At 42.6% G+C, this 16,086-nt stretch overlaps 1 protein-coding gene across 5 annotated transcripts in view; it reads left to right on the top strand.

Annotated features, from left to right (window-relative positions):
• LOC138956335 (neurogenic locus notch homolog protein 1-like) overlaps positions 1 to 9,907 on the top strand; it is a 63,452-nt gene extending 53,545 nt beyond the window's left edge. For all 5 annotated transcript variants that reach the window (XM_070327720.1, XM_070327724.1, XM_070327721.1 and 2 more), the window contains 6 exons: positions 66 to 247; positions 1,430 to 1,595; positions 1,990 to 2,171; positions 8,353 to 8,518; positions 8,928 to 9,109; positions 9,659 to 9,907. In XM_070327720.1, the coding sequence (XP_070183821.1) occupies positions 66 to 247; positions 1,430 to 1,595; positions 1,990 to 2,171; positions 8,353 to 8,518; positions 8,928 to 9,109; positions 9,659 to 9,666 (886 nt within the window). In that variant the 3' untranslated portion in view covers positions 9,667 to 9,907. The remainder of the gene's footprint in view (positions 1 to 65; positions 248 to 1,429; positions 1,596 to 1,989; positions 2,172 to 8,352; positions 8,519 to 8,927; positions 9,110 to 9,658) is intronic.
• The last annotated feature ends 6,179 nt before the right edge of the window (positions 9,908 to 16,086 follow it).

A 16,086-nucleotide genomic window follows, 5' to 3' on the forward strand; every position in this document is an offset into this window, starting at 1 on the left:
TGTGTGTGTAGGGGGGAGTTGCTATGAGCCTATGTATACAGTAAATGTGTGTTGGTGTGTGGCAGGAGCCTCATCAGAGTGTACACGAGAGGTCACTTTGGTGTTGGTCAAGAGTCGACCGTGTTGCTGGACGATGTGCACTGCCTTGGTCATGAAGCACGCCTCCTGGACTGTCCGGCAAAGACGACAGGGATCTCGTGTGGTCAGGGGGAAATCGCCGGCCTCTCCTGCGATGTAGGACGACCAGGTGTGTTACGAATGTAAATCATGGCTCTTGTATTCGACGATACAACTCACCGCGATGCACAGATAAAGCTGCAAGAGGAATTCAATGCCCAGTACTTTGACCACAAGACCACACGATTGCATTAAACTCAGTATGGTGATTTAACCCCAAGGAGTACACCTTTAGCAAGGCGGCAATCACACATTCATGAATACAAGTTTTAAGCGTTTCAAAGTATAACTCTCGGCCCCATTTACCAGTCCAATAATTTTTCTTACCCATGCCCCATTGGAAAAGAGAGGTGTTTGCCTGTGCACAAATCTTGCCCTGAGTTGCTAGTACAGCCACGCTTACGTCTGTCCTCTTCTTGCTGAATGAATCAGCAGCATGAAAAATATCGACCATCGTGCAATGGCTTAACGGTTAACCATAAACGGGGTCTTGACCGGAGTTGCAAGTTTTCCTAATATGGCGCATGGCCTTCACTTTAAGCATGTTAATTATGCTAGGTCATGAGGACGGACAAGTGGTAAATTTGTCCTTCATTGCATCTAATGTTGAACATGAAGTTACACGTCTGAAACACTCAGCCACTGATTCTTCACAAACTATTTTGTAAACATCTCCGACTCGCCGACATGTATGGTCACGCTAAAAACGCAATAGCTGTCAATTGATGTATTTTAATTAAGCAGTTAGATACCCCATTCAATTACCCAACCCCCGTTAATATGATTCATGACATATCATCAAATTCAAATTCTGAATCATAAAGTCTGTCCAATTGATTTTTCAATTGTTTCAATACATTCTGAAATGATCACAGACAGAATATTGGCAAAGTCGATTTTCGGGGTCAATCGCTGTCGTATCTGTATAAGTTCAAATAGATATTATCAGCTTTTCATTGGTCAAAGTGTGTGTCATTGGAATGCTAAGAAATCCTTGCGTAAAAGAAAACAAAACGTTGTGGCAACAGGTAATGACAAGGATCTAAAAAAGTAAGTGGCTGCCTTCGTTTGTCGAGCATTCTCTTTATTTTTCTCAAATTTTACTCCTCGCTCTCAGTTCTCACATGTTTCTTCTCCGAAACTCAGGATATCATTTTACTGTTCGAGGTTCCCCTTTTTAGGTGCCTGTTTAGGGATGCATGTATAATGTTGTGTAGTAACAATGAAGTCCACGTGTGTCCTGCGTGATCAGGGGTGTCAACTCCGACCATAAATGGATCAATCCGTCTGGTGAACGGCTCCCACCCACGAGAGGGACGGGTAGAAATCTTCCTCCACGGGAGATGGGGGACTGTGTGTGACGACTCGTGGAGTGCAAGGGATGTTCGAGTGGCCTGCCGCCAGCTGGGCTACAGCGGGTAGGTCCTTACTTAAAGCCACTTTCCTTTTCACAATTGCTTTACAGAGCGATTCAAGTTTTCCACATGTGTGTGCAGGGCTGGACCTAGTGTATGAAAGAGGGAGGGGGGCTTCCAAAATGGGGCATGGGTAAAGGGACTGGCCAGGCAGGGTGGGTTGGGGGGGGGGGGTTGGGGGTCTTACCCTATCTGCTGTTAAAATGTAGCATGTGAAGGGGAATTTGGGGTCTCCCCTTGAGAAAAAAGTTACATTTGCCGGGCAATGTGTGTGGGGGGGAGGGGGGCTATCATGACCCAGGAAACCCTACCTGCCCTGATGTGTGCGCGTTTAGGGGGGGGGGGGAGGGGGTGCTTTGAACCTGTGTATCTGTGTCTGTGTTCCGGTGTGTGGCAGGAGCCTCATCAGAGTGTACACGAGAGGTCACTTTGGTGTTGGTCAAGAGTCGACCGTGTTGCTGGACGATGTGCACTGCCTTGGTCATGAAGCACGCCTCCTGGACTGTCCGGCAAAGACGACAGGGATCTCGTGTGGTCAGGGGGAAATCGCCGGCCTCTCCTGCGATGTAGGACGACCAGGTGTGTTACGAATGTAAATCATGGCTCTTGTATTCGACGATACAACTCACCGCGATGCACAGATAAAGCTGCAAGAGGAATTCAATGCCCAGTACTTTGACCACAAGACCACACGATTGCATTAAACTCAGTATGGCGATTTAACCCCAAAGAGTACACCTTTAGCAAGGCGGCAATCACACATTCATGAATACAAGTTTTAAGCGTTTCAAAGTATAACTCTCGGCCCCATTTACCAGTCCAATAATTTAAGTTATTGAGACATCCCAGTGCACTAAGGGATTTATAGAGCAAATCGAGAAAATTCATTATTGAACGAAGCGCATAGCGCTGAGTTCAATAATTATTTTCGAGATTTGCTCTATAAATCCCTTAGTGCACTGGGATTGTTTCAATAACGATATTGTCAGTACCGCCATAGAAAAAAGAAGATTCCAAGCGCACATTTTGCAACGCGCATTTGAATAGGCATAACTGTGTGGTCAGGTCGTGTACAGTAAAGATCTACTTTTGTGTGGGGTGTCTCAAGTGTGTCGTGCTTTCGTCACACGCATTTTAATTTCTGTTGGTAAATTCCAGTGTAGCGTTAATCTGAACAGTGATGATCTTTCAGAGAGACCTCATTTGAACTCGGAGAAAGGGCTGTGCTCTTCATTATTTGCGATTCGAAACCTCCAGTCGAGCTTCGACGGATTGACTGTGCGGAGTGACTCCCCTTGAATTGACTCGAAGCCGCGGGACTCGACGATTCGCATATTTTCAAAACAAATGTGGCATATTTCTCGTGTTCAATCTTCACTCATCGGGGAGTCTGATACTAAATATGAACGGTAAGAATGCTCTGAACCCTACACGTATTATATCCCCATCGTTTTTTCGTTCACATTTGCCCAACATGTTAATTTGCTGAGCGGGGTTTATGTCGTCTGCTAGGGCAATCAAACCACTGCATGCAGTCTGCACTGACTGAGTCTGCACGCACGAGGCACGCTGGTAATAAGTCTTATAATGGTAAGAACGTTCTGAACCCTACACGTTTTCGATTACGATTGTTCTTGCCTTGAAATAATAATTCGGAAACCATTCATTTACTGAACTGATGCAGTCGTATTTCAGTGTAGTCAGTGCGGCTACGTATGACAGTCGATCGAGTCAGTCTTCCAAACTGGTCTAGCTGGTACGTTATCGGAATAACACTTGTGTTTTCTGCTAGCGGGTGGGAATTTTATATTAACTCATCATTTGGTAATGTGGATGATAAGCTACATGCCACTAACACGATGAGAAGAATCTATGCAAGTCGGCGAGAGACAGCGGCTTCTATTTTTAGATCAGTGGCAGCCGCACTGTGGCACAGGCACATGCAATCTGTCAGAAAAAAACCCACTTCTGCTTTAATTGAGAAGCAGGGAATTTATGGTCATTTGGTATTGTGGAGAATATAAGCTACATGTCAGTAATTAATTCTGAGGATGAGAGCACAGTCTTGCTTAGGTAAAGGGCGTAAGAATACGCTCTGTGGAAAAGTTAGCGCACTCCAAGAGTGCGCTAACAGTTTTAGCGCATCGCCATTAGCCAATCAACTGGTTCACATCAGTCATGTGACACCAGTACTTACTGACAATTTTTCTTATTCCCCCCTTTGCTTCTTTACCTCTGTAAACTTGTAGAGCTAGGTATTTTTCGATAAACACCCAGCAACCAAACAAATAACGACCCAGCAACAGCCTGAATCCTCGATAGCGCAATGGGTTGAGAAGCTGTTCTGCGTCGGTACTACTTTTGCGACTGAAAAGTTCCGAACGCTCTAATGTACGAAGTATACATCTCTGGAGCAAACAATACAAACATACCGCATTTAAATTAATAACTACAGGCTTGAACACATGAATCTCCATATAAAATCCATGAGTTTGGTTGTTTTCTGAATCTAGGTCTGCTGTGCACAAACGTTCATCACAAGCAAATTCCCAAGGCAAGTAACTCTCATACTTTGTCTAGCGACAAGAGTAGTTCCCCTTTCAAATTTCTGTTCACTCAGTTTCTTCGACAACAGACTGCAATCCGACGGTCAGTTTTCAACAATATTTCATTTAATAAACAGATCACACGCAACCAAATGCACACATCTCATCAATTTAAACAACCTAAAGCGGTTTCATACACTATTTTCCCCAGAAAACTGAACTTCATACAGTTTTTAACGTTGGAACACGGGTGCAAAAGTTCGTCTGCTAGTCCCATTTGACGAAAAAACATTATCCTAAGCGATACCAAAACATATACAGAACACACAATATCTGCCTTTGCCGCCACAGCAGAATAACAGCATATCTGTGTACTTGATTTTAGTCCAAAACAGGAAAACTGACAAGAAGTGTTAACAGAATGGAATGATTTGCACGGAACTATACAACCGCGCATTAATCGATCGCCTGCGCAGGTTGACTGGTTGAGCGAATAGGATTCGATCAAACTTTCGCAAAAAAACTCCTCTTTTCTTTGAATAACAGAAGAAAGGAGGAATAAAGAGGTTAAACAATGACCACGAGTTGATTACTGGAAAATAAACCACGAGTGGGTATTTGCAGCCGCTTGGTAATTCACGAGTGTGCGGAGCAGACGAGTGAATTACCAAGCGGCTGCAAATACCCACGAGTGGTTTATTTTCCAGTAATCAACGAGTTGTCGTCATTGTTTAAGCTATTTATACAACGAACAACACGGGTCGAACATGCAGTCATGCAGACGACATTTTGTACGCAATTTCATTTCAGCCTAATCACTCAGAGTGTCAAATGCGCGTCATTCAAAGAGTCCCTATTTTTTTACTTTATTCTTAGTCTCCGACTCGTCGGCATTATACTTGTCTGGTCTAAATATCGGACCCCATTGCTACGATTAAAACACAATAGCGTTTATATAGCTATTCTGACATTACATTCTGTGTTAAAATCATGTTTTTGTCAGCAACAAGGACCAGAATGGTCCATGTCGTTGATAGCAGACGACGGTTCCCTTTCCGCATGAAGCCACGGAAATAACCGAACATTGAAAAACCCACGGACATGTATTACGGAGAAAACTCGGGATAACCGGATGTTTAGCATTACGTCAATATGCTAGGAATCATATGACGTCATGACGTATCGTGCTTGCCTACGTAGATTGTATATGTTCGAAAGTCTGACTTCTGTTGTGAATTCGCGTGGTGAAGACTGCGGTAAATCTGTAGATGATAAGAGAACAAGGATTGTCTCAGAAGAAACGACTAAATGTTTCAGACCGGTAACTTCATTTCAACATTGCACTATATAATGGACGTTCTATGTGACAGGAGAGTTTGCTGATTTTGTGTTAAACATTGGAGAGATCGTCTGCTAGAATCAGAGATAGGTCGCTTCAGATTGCAGCTTCTGGAAATTTGCAAGGTTTGTTGCCTGTTAAAGAACTGGATTTTACACGTACAGTAAGCAACAACAAAAACACACACAAAGCAAATGGCATCGTCTGTCGACTAGTCACAGAAACAAACCTGGCGAGGTATGCGTGTAGGCTACTTCATACACGTCAGCCATTGTTGTTACAGTTTTGAGTCAACGTTGTACGTATTCTTCCGCAACAGGGTCCAATCGTCTGGGTTTCAAATGTTCTAAAAATAAATTCTAGTGTTGATTATTTTTTAGCCCTCTTTATTCTTACTTCGAATAATCCACGTGTGATTTTTGGTGTAATCAAAGTAGTTCGTTCTAATTTCTCACTTGTCTAAAAATAATCAACTAGATTTAATCCACCCCTCGGTTGCATTGCAGGAGTTGTATAAATAGAGCTTAAACAATGACCACGAGTTGATTACTGGAAAATAAACCACGAGTGGGTATTTGCAGCCGCTTGGTAATTCACGAGTGTGCGGAGCACACGAGTGAATTACCAAGCGGCTGCAAATACCCACGAGTGGTTTATTTTCCAGTAATCAACGAGTTGTCATTGTTTAAGCTATTTATACAACGACCAACACGGGTCGAACATGCAGTCATGCAGACGACATTTTGTAGGCAATTTCATTTCAGCCTAATCACTCAGAGTGTCAAATGCGCGTCATTCAAATAGTCCCTATTCTTTTACTTTATTCTTAGTCTCCGACTCGTCGGCATTATACTTGTCTCGTCTAAATATCGGACCCCATTGCTACGATTAAAACACAATAGCGTTTATATAGCTATTCTGACATTACATTCTGTGTTAAAATCATGTTTTTGTCAGCAGCAAGGACCAGAATGGTCCATGTCGTTGATTGCAGACGACGGTTCCCTTTCCGCATGAAGCCACGGAAATAACCGAACATTGAAAAACCCACGGACATGTATTACGGAGAAAACTCGGGATAACCGGATGTTTAGCATTACGTCAATATGCTAGGAATCCTATGACGTCATGACGTATCATACTTGCCTACGTAGATTGTATACATGTTCGAAAGTCTGACTGTTGTGAATTCGCGTGGTGAAGACTGCGGTAAATCTGTAGATGATAAGAGAACAAGGATTGTCTCAGAAGAAACGACTAAATGTTTCAGACCGGTAACTTCATTTCAACATTGCACTAGATTATATAATGGACGTTCTATGTGACAGGAGAGTTTGCTGATTTTGTGTTAAACATTGGAGAGATCGTCTGCTAGAATCAGAGATAGGTCGCTTCAGATTGCAGCTTCTGGAAATTTGCAAGGTTTGTTGCCTGTTAAAGAACTGGATTTTACACGTAATGTATGTCATGTACAGTAAGCAACAACAAAAACACACACAAAGCAAATGGCATTGTCTGTCGACTAGGCATACACGTCAGCCATTGTTGTTACAGTTTTGAGTCAACATTGTACGTATTCTTCCGCAACAGGGTCCAATCGTCTGGGTTTCAAATGTTCTAAAAATAAATTCTAGTGTTGATTATTTTTTAGCCCTCTTTATTCTTACTTCGAATAATCCACGTGTGATTTTTGGGTTTAATCAAAGTAGTTCGTTCTAATTTCTCACTTGTCTAAAAATAATCAACTAGATTTAATCCACCCCTCGGTTGCATTGCAGGAGTTGTATAAAAAGAGGTTACACACCTCGTCTCAGTGATTATAAAAAAATAATGGTCTCAGTTCGCGGTCATGAAAAAGCTCGCTGAAGCTCGCATTTTTCATGATCCGCAAACTTCGACCATTATCTTTAATAATCACTGAGACTCGGCATGTAACCTCTACTTACCCATGCCCCATTGGAAAAGAGAGGTGTTTGCCTGTGCACAAATCTTGCCCTGAGTTGCTAGTACAGCCACGCTTACGTCTGTCCTCTTCTTGCTGAATGAATCACCAGAATGAAAAATATCGACCATCGTGCAATGGCTTAACCATAAACGGGGTCTTGACCGGAGTTGCAAGTTTTCCTAATATGGCGCATGGCCTTCACTTTAAGCATGTTAATTATGCTAGGTCATGAGGACGGACAAGTGGTAAATTTGTCCTTCATTGCATCTAATGTTGAACATGAAGTTACACGTCTGAAACACTCAGCCACTGCTTCTTCACAAACTATTTTGTAAACATCTCCGACTCGCCGACATGTATGGTCACGCTAAAAACGCAATAGCTGTCAATTGATGTATTTTAATTAAGCAGTTAGATACCCCATTCAATTACCCAACCCCCGTTTATATGATTCATGACATATCATCAAATTCAAATTCTGAATCATAAAGTCTGTCCAATTGATTTTTCAATTGTTTTACACTTGTTTCAATACATTCTGAAATGATCACAGACAGAATATTAGCAAAGTCGATTTTCGGGGTCAATCGCTGTCGTATCTTTATAAGTTCAAATAGATATTATCAGCTTTTCACCGGTCAAAGTGTGTGTCATTGGAATGCTAAGAAATCCTTGCTTAAAAGAAAACAAAACGTTGTGGCAACACGTAATGACAAGGATCTAAAAAAGTAAGTGGCTGCCTTCGTTTGTCGAGAATTCTCTTTATTTTTCTCAAATTTTACTCCTCGCTCTCAGTTCTCACATGTTTCTTCTCCGAAACACAGGATATCATTTTACTGTTCGAGGTTCCCCTTTTTAGGTGCCTGTTTAGGGATGCATGTATAATGTTGTGTAGTAACAATGAAGTCCACGTGTGTCCTGCGTGATCAGGGGTGTCAACTCCGACCATAAATGGATCAATCCGTCTGGTGAACGGCTCCCACCCACGAGAGGGACGGGTAGAAATCTTCCTCCACGGGAGATGGGGGACTGTGTGTGACGACTCGTGGAGTGCAAGGGATGTTCGAGTGGCCTGCCGCCAGCTGGGCTACAGCGGGTAGGTCCTTACTTAAAGCCACTTTCCTTTTCACAATTGCTTTACAGAACGATTCAAGTTTTCCACATGTGTGTGCAGGGCTGGACCTAGTGTATAAAAGAGGGAGGGGGGCTTCCAAAATGGGGCATGGGTAAAGGGACTGGCCAGGCAGGGTGGGTTGGGGGGGGGGGGGGGGGGGGGTTGGGGGGTCTTACCCCATCTGCTGTTAAAATGTAGCATTTGAAGGGGAATTTGGGGTCTCTCCTTGAGAAAAAAGTTACATATGCCGGGCAATGTGTGTGGGGGGGAGGGGGGCTATTATGACCCAGGAAACCCTACCTGCCCTGATGTGTGCGCGTTTAGGGGGGGGGGGGGGGGGAGGGGGTGTTTTGAACCTGTGTATCTGTGTCTGTGTTCCGGTGTGTGGCAGGAGCCTCATCAGAGTGTACACGAGAGGTCACTTTGGTGTTGGTCAAGAGTCGACCGTGTTGCTGGACGATGTGCACTGCCTTGGTCATGAAGCACGCCTCCTGGACTGTCCGGCAAAGACGACAGGGATCTCGTGTGGTCAGGGGGAAATCGCCGGCCTCTCCTGCAATGTAGGACGACCAGGTGTGTTACGAATGTTAAATAAAAGTCTCATCGACATGACTAACAACGTTTTGTCGGTGGTATCGTTTGTCTGATTATAACCCACCAGTGACGTATAAGTATGTGTGTGTGTGTGTGTGTGTGTGTATGTGTGTGTGTGTGTGTGTGTGTATGTGTGTGTGTGTGTGTGTGTGTGTGTTGTGACCTATAACACTGCAACTAAAAATCATTTATTCAGAGCGGTAGACCGTAAGCATGTGTGATATTATGCTGAACATAATCTCAATTCTAACGCATACACGTGTTGATGATTAGAAATGTTTGGACTTGCCTCAGCACCTCACCATGTATGACACGAGACTTGCTGAAAGCTAAAAGCTTTTTCTTTTTAACAGAAATGTCCACAGATATAAAGATACAGATCAAATGATAATATAATTCAAAGCCTCATCAAACGAAGACATCACAGACTCACTCAACGCTCCTATGAGCGGAATTTGTAACATTCTGTAACTTTGTATTATTTTCTTGATTTGTTTCCAGAGGTTTGTTGTGGATTTTTGTGTGCAGCTGAATGAAGCCTGTCGCCGTCAGGATGATCAGAAATACCCACTGTGGTGAATGGCTTTGGGGGGGGGGGGGGGGGGCGGCTTGGTCAGGCTTGGGAAGGTCAGCACCGAAGCCAGACTGCTGGACTGGCCAGAAAACACTCTGACAACGGACAGCAGTGCACACGGAAATGACGTCTGCATGTTCTGCGGTCGTGTGTGCACTGATTCTCGACTTATCGCACTGATTATAATAAAACGTTCACAATAATCGTGTTGTTGTTTTTCTGTATATTTACCCGACAGAACAATAAGTTGGTATTGTTTAAACTTCTTATGTTGACACAGAGTGAATCGAAATTGCCTTAAGATCCGATTAATCATTTTATTATCTAAAGGGTAGGAGGGGGGGGGGGGGGTCGGAATTTAAGGCGTTCTTCTGAAGTCTTTAAGCGTATGTCTAAAGGCCTATGGACATGAAAGACAGTTTATTATAATAAAATCATTTAAACAACGTGACCCTCCACCACGGAATGAGTCGCTTGTCATCAGGCGCGGTTCTTGGCTAGCCCTAATATAGGGGGTGAAGGTTATCAATTTTGAGATTCGCTGCAAAGTTAGTCTTCAGTCTCTTTTCTACCACATCTATCACCTAATAAGCTGAAAGTGCCTTAAAAGTTGCATACAACGCTTTTGAAGCACCCTTCCCGTGCGTTGTTTGGGAGATTAGTGCCCAAACGTTCAAACTGTGTAGTTTCTATTGGTTCGACCAAAACTACTTGACCAATCAATCAATCAATCAATATGAGGCTTATATCGCGCGAATTCCGTGGGTACAGTTCTAAGCGCAGGGATTTATTTTTTATTTTTTTATTTTTTTATTTTTATTTTATGCAATTTATATCGCGCACATATTCAAGGCGCAGGGGTTTATTTATGCCGTGTGAGATGGAATTTTTTTTTACACAATACATCACGCATTCACATCGGCCAGCAGATCGCAGCCATTTCGGCGCATATCCTACTTATCACGGCCTATTATTCCAAGTCACACGGGTATTTTGGTGGACATTTTTATCTATGCCTATACAATTTTGCCAGGAAAGACCCTTTTGTCAATCGTGGGATCTTTAACGTGCACACCCCAATGTAGTGCACAACGAAGGGACCTCGGTTTTTCGTCTCATCCGAAAGACTAGCACTTGAACCCACCACCTAGGTTAGGAAAGGGGGGAGAAAATTGCTAACGCCTTGACCCAGGGTCGAACTCGCAACCTCTCGCTTCCGAGCGCAAGTGCGTTACCACTCGGCCACCCAGTCCATACCAATGAGCTGGTTGCTAAGGAAAAAGGTCTGTGTAAGGTCAGAATTGTTTGGGACTTATTTTCTCAGAACCTTAGTTTTGAGGGTCACCTCATTCACAGGCTTATAACTCGAAAAGTGTTTGCTCTTTTGTAAAACGGTTTTCACCACTGGGTAGAGCTTTAACAAATCCTTTAGAAAATGTAGAATACAAAAGTCATGCATTTGTGACAAGTTACTTATTCCTTGGTGGAGGGTCACAAATTAGACAACCATGCAACATCCTTAGTCCCCTTTATGTGCATAATACAAGGCGTAAGACATGCTCGCATTCAAACTCGCATGACTAGGTGTCCATGGCAGTCACGTAAAAGACACACTTCTTCCCGTGTGGTCAATACAGCTCAGTCACAATCTTAGGTCCGTCTGGCTGTTACGTGGAATAAGGACAACCCTCCACTGGGACACAATCGAAAAATCAACTTTCTCCCTGCTGCCTATGCAGAGTGGGAACTTTTTATGAAGTAATTTCTTTGAAGGCACCTGTGTCAATCTGCAGAATTACTTTTTGAAAACTGTTCACTCTGCACAGGAAGCAGCCACGAAGTTGATTCGGGGTGTGTGTCCAAAGGGAGGGGTGTTCTTGTCAAAGCTTCGACAGATCCGAGAAGATGACCCAAAACATTTACACAGGAAGGACTGCGCCTTTAAACGCAGTACATGCAACACACAAATTAAACTTGATACAGAACTTTAAATGGCAATTGTCCTTGTTTTTATGACAGTAATATTTTGAGTCTTGAGTCTTGAGTGAGTCTGCGTGAATATAAGCGGGATACAAGATGCACAAGGTAGGCATTTGGATAGATCTACGGACGTTGAAAAAAGACTGACGCATAGAGAACAAGAACAACAGAAAACAAAACAAAGAAACAAGTCGCGTAAGGCGAAATTACTACATTTAGTCAAGCTGTGGAACTCACAGAATGAAACTGAACGCACTGCATTTTTTCACAATGACCGTAGTCCGCCGCTCGTGCAAAACGCAGTAAAACTGACGAGACTGTTTAGCGCGGTAGTGGTTTCGCTGTGCTGCATAGCACGCTTTTCTATACCTCTCTTCGTTTTAACTTTCTGAGCGTAATTTTAATCCAAACATATCATATCTATATGTTTTTGGAATCAGGAACCGACAATGAATAAGATGAAATTGTTTTTAAATCGATTTCGGAAATTTGATTTTGATCATAATTTTTATATTTTTAATTTTCAGGGCTTGTTTTTAATCCAAATATAACATATTTATATGTTTTTGGAATCAGAAAATGATGAAGAATAAGATAAACGTAAATTTGGATCGTTTTATAAAAACAAAATTTTAATTACAATTTTCAGATTTTTAATGACCAAAGTCATTAATTAATTTTTAAGCCACCAAGCTGAAATGCAATACCGAAGTCCGGCCTTCGTCGAAGATTGCTTGGCCAAAATTTCAATCAATTTGATTGAAAAATGAGGGTGTGACAGTGCCGCCTCAACTTTTACAAAACGCCGGATATGACGTCATCAAAAGTATTTATCGAAAAAAAAGAAAAAAACGTCCGGGGATATCATTTCCAGGAACTCTCATGTCAAATTTCATAAAGATCTATGTCGGTTCAGTAGTTTGGTCTGAATCGCTCTACACACACACACACACACACACACACATACACCACGACCCTCGTCTCGATTCCCCCTCTATGTTAAAACATTTAGTCAAAACTTGACTAAATGTAAAAATTGAACACACTGGATTCTTTTCACACACACACACACACACACACTCAGACACATACACACACACACACACATATACACATACACACACAAATACACACACACACACAAATAAACGCGCGCGCGCGCATACACACACACACACACACACACACACACACACACACACACACACACACACAAGCAACTTGACAAAATGAAATCCTGTCCGACTTGAACAAACATACTCGATCTTCAGTACGGCTATATCCAGGCTCCATCACTGCAGGTGTGTTAATGCCTGCCTCTCACCTTGCTCATACCTGGCGTCAGTCCTCGTGCCTTCAATCCTTCCCGTGTAAAGACTGCCGTACACTGCCCCAGATCACTCAAGACCATCTCGGTTATAAAAGCATAATTCTATTGGAAACACGATACACACAAAAATTAACAGCTTGGCTGTTTTCTGTGCAGCGTGGTCACAGTAGTTTGTTGTTGTTTTGTTGTTGTGAATTTAATGCGTGTGTTAAACTAATCAATTAAATAATTAAGTGGACAGACAGACAAACACTTATAATACAAGAAATAAACGTCTCTCACAAATTGTGTTTACTGATGTATGTGTGTGCGCGTGTACGTGTGTCAGTGTGTGCTGTGAGTGTGTGTGTGTGTGTGTGTGTGTGTGATATGTGTGTGTTTGTGTGTGTGTATGTGTGTGTGTGTGTGTGTGTGATATGTGTGTGCTGGTGTGTCACTGTGTATGTGCGTTTATGATATGTGTGCTGTATGTGTGTGTGTGTCAGTGTGTCACTGTGTGTGAGTGCACGCATATGTTCAAGTTCAGTGTGTTATTATTAGCAGTATTAGCCGAACAGCAACGTCGCGGCATGACCAGCCGGCGAGGGGGACACTGAACACCTCACAGCGGGTAGTACAACTCGAGCAGCAGCAACACTGAGCAGCAACAACAACAGAAACAACAACAACAGCAGCAACAACAACAAACAAACAACCAACAACAAACACTGAACCAACAAACAACCAACAAACAACAAACAACAACAAACAACAACATGCACTGACTAAGAGATACACATGATATGACTGAGCTGGTAACATTCGACACTAGCTAGTAGGCCTACCAAAGATCTGCAGGCTACCCGGCGTACGCTACATAGCTCCATAGCCTCAGGCTGACTGGAAGCTAGACCACAGTCTTTGCTAGTACAGAGTACTTTCTCTTCTCGGCAACCAGTGCATAGTGTTCACACCTGCATTATCAAAGCACAGACATCATGTAATGTTAACTAACATAATAATTGCGGGGGCCGCGTTTTGTTTTATGTCTTTCTCTCATTATTATCACTCTTTCTTCCCCCAAAAGCGGCGTATGGCTGCCTGAATGAAAAACCCACTCGTGGGAGAACATGAGTGAACGTGGGAGTTCAGTCAGCCCGTGACTTGAACGAAGAAGAAGAAGAATAGTTTTTTCTAACTTGCTTGGCACCAGTCTACTTACTCATAATATACCTGCCTGTTTAATGCGTCCTCTGTCAAATTGATATCTGCAAAATAATTATCTTAAAAAAAAGACAGTCTGCTAGGAGAAGTTCCACGCATTTACAGTTTTGGTTTTGAGTTTTCTTTCATTGAACTAAGGGAGGCAACAACATCTACAATTAGTTCGTTCTCGCAGCTTTGCTTCCCCTGGAAAGTTGTAAGAGTTATCACGCCTGATTTGCTGTTACCAAAACACGCCTGGCGAAATTTACAAGGTGCAAAACAGTACTTTTGAATCCATATTCACAGGGCTCCTGTAATCGTTGCGTTCGGAGCACCTGTATTCTGGGTTTGTGATCGAAACAAAAACACTCTGCACTACAGTAAAAAGCAAGTGCGTGTCGATAATGCTCGCTCCGAGATCAGTTGAATAGGTTCAGGTTCGGCTTAGAGTTTAGTTAGAGTGCCTGAGTGGATGAGTTTCGCTCAATCACCTCAGCATGTTATTTTTTCTCTCATTATAGATGAGTTTGCGAAATTCGTACGTGGACAATGCGCAGCGCTGTTGTGCAGTGCAGGCAAGTGGTGTCAAAGTGAAGGGTCATGTTTTTCGTCCTTCAGCCATCGTATGTGAAGGAGCCTTGAGCAGACCTGGTGTTACGACTTCACACCCGGAAGACGTTTACTGGTTGCAGACAGACATGGAGAAGGTGCACGTTCTGCTCTATGTCCCAAACATTATTGGTGAGTCTCTGTACACTGATATGAAGGCATGTGTATTGTCATGCTAGGGCTCACACACACACACACACACACACGTACACACGTACACGTACACAGACACACACACACACACACACACACACACACACACACACACACACACACACACACACACACACACACACACACACACAGTGACACTCCCTCATCACACACTCACACACACACACACAGGTGGTATCCAGAATTTGTTCTGTATATAAACTTTTACATATATAAAAGACAGTTTAGGTATTTCAAGTATAATAATTAAGACAGTTCAGGTATTTCAAGTATAATAATGCCAGCACTGAGCTTTTTTGTATAGAATGTCTGCATGATAGCAGTTAGCTAGCAAAAATATTGTTAAAATAGCAGCAAACAGTTTAACAAGGAACTAGGGTGGCATGTGTGTGTGTGTGTGTGTGTGTGTGTGTGTGTGTGTGTGTGTGTGTGTGTGTGATTATTGTGAAGGTTTAATCCTTTGGCCATTTCAAAGTCTCAATCCCAGCCACCCTCTTACATGCATGTTGTGTTCTAGTTAATGTTTTAAATCAAGTCAATTAATTTTCTGTCCCTCTCTCCTCCTATTTAATTTATTGTTTAATTCATTAATTAACTCAAGTATTCGCTTACTTAACATATTTGATTATTGATATTACAGGGTACATGCGGGTGATTCTCGCCATCTTGGCATTTGTATTCTACGAGCAGCCTCTCTGGTTCATCATCCTGTACTCAGCTTCCATCGCTCTTGACGGTATGATTGGGCCTAAAAATAAAATAGGTGTGGTTACGGTAACCCGACCTACCCTATTTTTAGGGGCCGACCCTATAACTTTTTATTACATTTGTCAACAAAAAAAACACACAAGAAAACGAGTGCAGAAAACGCAATGAAAGCGAAAGCGCTCGAGTCGCACACTTATTTCCCTGTCAAGTAGGTTTAATTTGTACACGTTAGATAAAAAAAGTAAAAAAAAAAAAAAAATGATTGCCTACCTTCTTACCCTATTTTTTGTGTGGCTATGTTACCTTAACCACACCTATTTTTTTTTGTTGGCCTAGTATCACATTTTTCCGCTCATGCTTTGTGACTGGTGGGAAAGGGACATGCTAATGGCAGGG

This window comes from Littorina saxatilis, unplaced genomic scaffold (genome assembly GCF_037325665.1).
Source record: "Littorina saxatilis isolate snail1 unplaced genomic scaffold, US_GU_Lsax_2.0 scaffold_554, whole genome shotgun sequence".
Classification (NCBI taxonomy): domain Eukaryota; kingdom Metazoa; phylum Mollusca; class Gastropoda; order Littorinimorpha; family Littorinidae; genus Littorina; species Littorina saxatilis.